At 34.9% G+C, this 6271-nt stretch overlaps 1 protein-coding gene across 1 annotated transcript; it reads left to right on the plus strand.

Moving 5' to 3' along the window:
• The first annotated feature begins 448 nt into the window (after positions 1 to 448).
• LOC111513555 (ejaculatory bulb-specific protein 3) lies at positions 449 to 6130 on the plus strand. Its single transcript, XM_023169778.2, has 2 exons — positions 449 to 698; positions 5870 to 6130. Exons 1-2 carry the CDS (start codon positions 503 to 505, stop codon positions 6067 to 6069), a joined length of 396 nt encoding a protein of 131 aa, XP_023025546.2. The 5' UTR covers positions 449 to 502; the 3' UTR covers positions 6070 to 6130.
• The last annotated feature ends 141 nt before the right edge of the window (positions 6131 to 6271 follow it).

Here is a 6271-nt window from a genome sequence, read left to right on the forward strand (position 1 = left end):
AAAAACTGTATCATTAACTCATTCACTACCACCCATCCCAAACACCCATCCCATCACACTAGGTTAATTTCAATTACTTTTCCTCCTTCATTACATTCTATAATCATTATTGACAAGTATCGTTCAACCAATTTCTATTCAATTGTCAAGTTAGATTTTATTCTTCCCTTTAAAAATTTGATACCCAATGAAATCAATATATTGAACACTCCCTGTACTGTATTTTTAATCGGAAAAAGCTCAATTCATTTACTTATACATCAGGTTGATATCGATTCACATAAAATGATCCTATAAAAAACCATGTACTTCAAAATGTTTATATTATAGTGATTGAATCACATCGATAGTTTCTGCTTATGTGATCAATACATTTATTCTAAGTATTGCCCCTCTACAATAATTATTGCAAACATCTATTGTTTAAATACAACCATATAAATGAGGAAAGTGTCGCTTCTTCAGACATTTTCTGTACTGATTTCGTTAAATAATTTCGAAAATGAAAGTTACTCTTGTTTTGTGTGTATTGTTTACTTTTTGCGTATTTGTGAACGCCAGGCCAGATGAAAAGTATACCACTAAATATGACAACGTAGATTTGGATGCTATTATCAAAAACGATAGATTACTACGTAATTACGTAGACTGTCTTTTGGGCAAGAAGAATTGTACAAAGGATGGAGAGGAGTTGAAAAGTAAGTTGAGAAGCCATACATACCTCTTCTGAAGTTATTCATGTTGTTTTTTGATATCTCAATAATTTAGGTAGAGACTACTTGGTCTACAACATCTTAAAATTTTGGAAATCATGATTTGCATTCAAGTTCAAACCTATAATGAAACTGAGTTTTCTGGAGAAATTCATCAATTTTTTTCCATTATTTGACATTTTGGGAAAGAAAGATGTTCAGGCATGTCAGATATTCATTATTCCTTGGGACATCGGCAGAAGGCGAATTGATTCGATTTTAATTTTATTTTATTTCGAATATTTCCTTGTATCTCTGATGGTACTCGGGTCAGAAAACAACAAAAGGAAAAATAAACCTTTTTTATGAACTGGAGACATTATATCGCAAAATATCCTAAATTATATTTTATATTCAATCAGGGGAATATAAGTATAATCAGAATATCCGAATCTCAACCGCTTTATCGCTCGTGTTTTCTCTCTCTGGATGACAATTTCCAGGATTTTACTGATTATTTATTTTTCAAGGTTTTTTCATTAGATCATTCTATTTGGTCTCAATATCATTTTTCTATGTACCAATGATTGCTTCAAAGAAATGTCTAACAGCATATTCATTTCCTTTCATCTCTATTCTGGCTGGAATCATAGTCAAAGTGTGTATAACGATAGTTTTTTGCTTTTCAAGACAGTGCTATTCCAGTGTTTTGCTACACAAGTATTGTATACAAGTATTGACTTGTATACAATACTTGTTGTTCTAATGTTGAAAACTCCTTCGTGAGTTTTTAGCATAATATAATGCATCAGTCTGCATATAAAGTTGTGTGCATCTCATACAAATACCAACAGAAATCATTTCAAATGTTGTCTCCTTGTGAGTCTTAGCTGAGATGAACTGGGACGTATGATGAAGTGAAAGAATCCCAATTTCAGTTTTTCATTGTTCTAAGGAAATGATAAATCTTATTGTAACTATAAATAAATACTTTGTTATAATATTGTACTACATTTTATCTCTTTGAAAATAACCTTTTGACCCTCCTATTGATTCATTGATTATAAGGTACTTTATTACTAAGTTAATTGTGTGGTAGAAGAGAAAAATATTTTTGTGCATCCTCCAATATTATGTTCATGTGTATTCTTTCACGAATGGAATTAGTTTTTTAAAAGTTTTTGACAAATTTGCAGTTTATGTTTTGGTTATAATGCCCCTCGTCAAAACCTCAATGATTTTCAGTTAGGATGGCTTTAAGATCCGAGAATAAAGAATTTGTGATAGATCATCATAACTTACCTGCTGAAAATCCTGTTTACATCGAAAACAATATATGAAAAATACTTATTGTAGATCAACGTTATTTTTTCTAAGTTCCAAAAATGAGGTGAATTTTTTTATTATACAACATATCCAAAACAGAATCAGATGAATTGGAGAATCAACTGAAAAGAAAGCTTTTGGTTTTCTACTGCTCCATCTTGATACAAAAAAATGTGGCAATCTTTCAAAGAAAGGAAGTAGCTTTCAGACACAATCTGGAAGAAAAAGCCCTCCTGAAACAGCTACTTTCATATAAACATTGAATTACAGGAAATAAAAATCCTTTCGAAACAAATACTTTTATACGAACATTGAATTATACAAAAAACACGTTTCTCTACTCAATCTAGATAACATTATAATGTTATCCAGATTGGTACTGAAAAACCCTAAGGCAAGTCTCTTACGGCGAAACATCGATGTCTTCCAGTGAAGATGACAGTGTTCCATGTGAGTGAAATTTTTAAGTTTCATTTAGTATATTATGTAGGAATCCTGTGAATAATATCTGATTCAATTCCATAATGATTGTTTGGCATACAAACTGAGTGAAGTGTTTTTGTATAAATCAGTGTTCATATAAAAAATTTCTTTCGAAAGAATTTTTCTTTCGTATTATTCAATGTTTACATGAAAGTAGCTGTTTCAGGAGGGCTTTTTCTCCAGTTAATATCTGAAAGTATTTTCATTTATTTACGAAACTTGAATATAGCATCAGCTACAATAATTTCCCATTATTCATAGACCCTAATCATAATAATAATAATAATAATCTTGCATTTGCTCAGATGCCTTGCGGTACCCGACAAAATAGTGAAATGCATTGAACAACTGATACCACTCTAGTGAACTCGCTTCACCATAACATCTGGTCAAGCCAGAGTCCAAACACGGTGGGTCACTTTCAGAAGGGGTGTATTTCAGGGCGATTCCCTTAGTCCCCTTCTATTCTGCATCTCACTATTGCCATTATCCGTTGCGCTCAGAAATACTCGCGGGTATAACTGTGGCACCTTCGGAAACCGGAGGCACAAGGTCACCAATTTGTTTTATATGGCTGATCTTAAACTTTATGCCTCTCCATCAGTCCTTGAGGATGGTGGAAGAGTACATGCATGCTATCGGTATGAAATTCGGGATAGACAAATGCGCAATGGCCCATCCCAAAAGAGAACGATGCGGTGACTACAGAGAGGATGTGCTGCTCGTAGATGGAAGCATCCTACACCATTTGGATGCCGGAGAGACGTATACTTACCTCGGGGTGGAACAACTCCACTCACAAGAGGTAACAGCAGTGAATTACTGTCTCCGCGGCAAGTATCAGCACAAACTTCGACAGATCTGGTCATCGGAACTGTCGGGGAAGAACAAAGTTGCTTCAACAAATATGCTTGCCGTTCCAATTTTACTCTACTCGTTTGGAGTGGAGGAAGGCTGTGAACTTTTGAGTTTGGAGTGTCTACATGACAGAATGGTACTGGATACAGCCTGTAAAGTCGTCAGGAGATCAGATCTCCTTCTTTGCATGGTCCGTGACCACGAGTGAGCGGGAATTGAAGCGTTTCTCTTTAGGGCAGCTGCCCGAGCAGCTGATAAACTCGGTATAGTTTTCGACACTGAACGAGGTGACCACAACTCTGTCACCAAGTTGGAACCCGTTCAGCAAAAAGCTCAGATAAAAGCCGCAGAGATCACCTCACAAGGATAAGCCAATGCATGGGGTCTTCTTTAATAATATTGGATACCTTGGCTTATCAAAGCGCCAGACGTTCACTTTTCTCAGGACGAGTGGGTTGAAGTCAGAAACTGACGGGTTCATCATAGCTTGCCAGGATGGTGTCTTCAACACCTCAGTCTACCGCGGTGGCGTGATGTGTATAGAGGTTCCTGACACAAGGTGCGGGGCCTGCCGCAAGGCGCCCGAGACCCTAATGCACTTGCTATCAGCATGTCCAGCATATGCGGTCTCGGCCTATATGCATCGACATAACTCAACCCTAAGAGTTGCTATATTACCATATACGGCACTCTTACGGTATTGACGAGATACCGGTGTTGCCCTACGCTCCGGGAGATATTGAATCCGTTGTGGAGAAGTGCCGAATTTATTGGAACTATTCGTTCCCCACCCTCAGGCTCATTTAAGCCAATGAGCCTGATGTAGTCCTTCTCGACCACCAGAGCAAAACGATAAAATATCGAGATTTTCTCTTCGAACTCCGCAGACTCTATCCAAATCACTCTGTCAAGATAGTTGTTCTGATTATTGGAGTTCTTGGTGGAATGATGCCCTCTCTACTCTCGAATCTTAAAATCATACCGGCTTGCCACACGAAGGCAGAAATCTTAGCCAGACAGATGCAGAAAGATGTCATTCTTGGCTCATTGCGCTTGCTCAGGGCACATGATTCTCGGATCCATTGATCATCACTTACTCCACGGTGTGGGGAGTGGTCGTTGGTTAATAATGCTGGCGCGCTCTACCGAATGTGTCGGGGCTTCAGCGGATAGCGCATACTTCTGTAATAAATAATAATAATAATAATATACTTTATTGTCATTAAGAATAAATCTTGTGGACAAAGCTTGTGAAAAATCAATACAAATGTAAATATAGAAATATAAAATGTGAATATAAAAACACCTAGAAAAAAGTAAAGTTAGAAGATACTCCGAAATTTAAAAATATTATCAACACTCATATAATAGACATATAAACATAATATACTTATATATTATATTACATAAATAAACACACCCATTGCACCAGACAATCGAACATTTATATCCAAACAAGAATATGAACAAAAATCTTATATAACCTAAATTCAAATATGCACATTTTGTCACGTAAATTTATCATTATATAACTTTTGCAAATTATAATAGGGTCTATCAGCAAAAAATGTGTTTACTCTTGTTCTAATCATTTTGTTAGTCAAATTTGCCTGTCTTATATTCGAGGGCAAGTGATTAAACGTCTTGACCCCATTGTAATAAATAGAATTCATGATCAAATTTGTTGAAGGAATTGGCAATGGGAAATTTTCCTCAATTTGGGTTATTACACATTACAAATGCAAGTTTGAACAAAATAAATTTGAGTTTAATTCATGAGTTTTTCAAATTCACTTCGAAAAGTATTCAAATTGATGTTTCAAATGTTGGGTTTCAATTTTTAAAGGGATTTGTTTCTAATTCACATAGTAGCAACAGTTCCTATATCAAGTTGAAATAATTTATACGCACCTAGATATTTTAGTGTAAAAAACGAAAATTATCTTCATAAATCAACAATTGAACAAATTATAGTTCAATACCACCTCCACAAGCCACATAAACAACAGTTGTTTTGTCATTTATTTATATAGAGGAAGATAGGTTAGGTGCACAAAATGTCATATGTCACAGAATGTCTCGGAACTCGGAACATAAGTAAACAGAACAGCACGCCTCTGAAATATGTCATTTGTTTGTTTGTCTCATACAGGTAACAGATTAATTGTCCTTTATTAGCAATAACCGATGTTGCCAAATGGTGAAGTAGAAACGAATCCCTTCAAATGTTGAAAGCATTATTTCATTCCTCTTTTTTAAGTATTTAAATATTTTTTAAAAAAAAAAAGTTTGAAATTATAAGTTTAAAATGCATTGTTTTAGAATTCTTTTATGAAGACTACTTGATTTTCGTCAGGAGGAACATTCCCCATTTCAACGCGGTGGAACAGGTTCTATAAGAATGGCATAATAGTTCATTTTTTTCCACCTTAGGAAAACCGACCAAGAATAAACAAAAAATTTTAAAAAAATCTGTTCATCGGTATTTTAATCAAAACTTATTTTTTCAGAGATTTTGCCTGATGCACTCAAAACTAGATGTGAAAAATGCAATGAGAAACAAAAAGAAGGTGCTAGAAAGATGATACACTACCTTATTAAGGAAAAAAGAGCATGGTGGAACGAACTGGAAGCAGTTTACGATCCCGAGGGTACCTATAGAAAAACATATGCCGATGAACTGAAGAAAGAAGGAATCGACCTTAGTTAAATCGAAAATATTGTGGGTCCTACCAAATTGATATTGAAATATAACTGAAAGTAGTAATCAATTGTTATTTAATTTCTATTGACGTTCATATTGTATTTTAATCATTGACTGTTGATCATAAAAATGCAGCCAAGAATTTGCTTTCCATTTGCATACTTAATACATTTATCTGGCGAAAATGGGGTTCACCCAATTCACAAGA

This window comes from Leptinotarsa decemlineata, unplaced genomic scaffold (assembly GCF_025532065.1).
Source record: "Leptinotarsa decemlineata unplaced genomic scaffold, Ldec_3_MD MMD2_tig00026299_RagTag_RagTag, whole genome shotgun sequence".
Lineage (NCBI taxonomy): Eukaryota > Metazoa > Arthropoda > Insecta > Coleoptera > Chrysomelidae > Leptinotarsa > Leptinotarsa decemlineata.

Coding starts and splice junctions, on each gene's coding strand:
- LOC111513555 (XM_023169778.2), top strand. CDS start 503: ATGAAAGTTACTCTTGTTTTGTGTGTATTGTTTACTTTTTGCGTATTT. Junction 699..5,869: donor GGATGGAGAGGAGTTGAAAA/GTAAGTTGAGAA, acceptor TTATTTTTTCAG/AGATTTTGCCTGATGCACTC.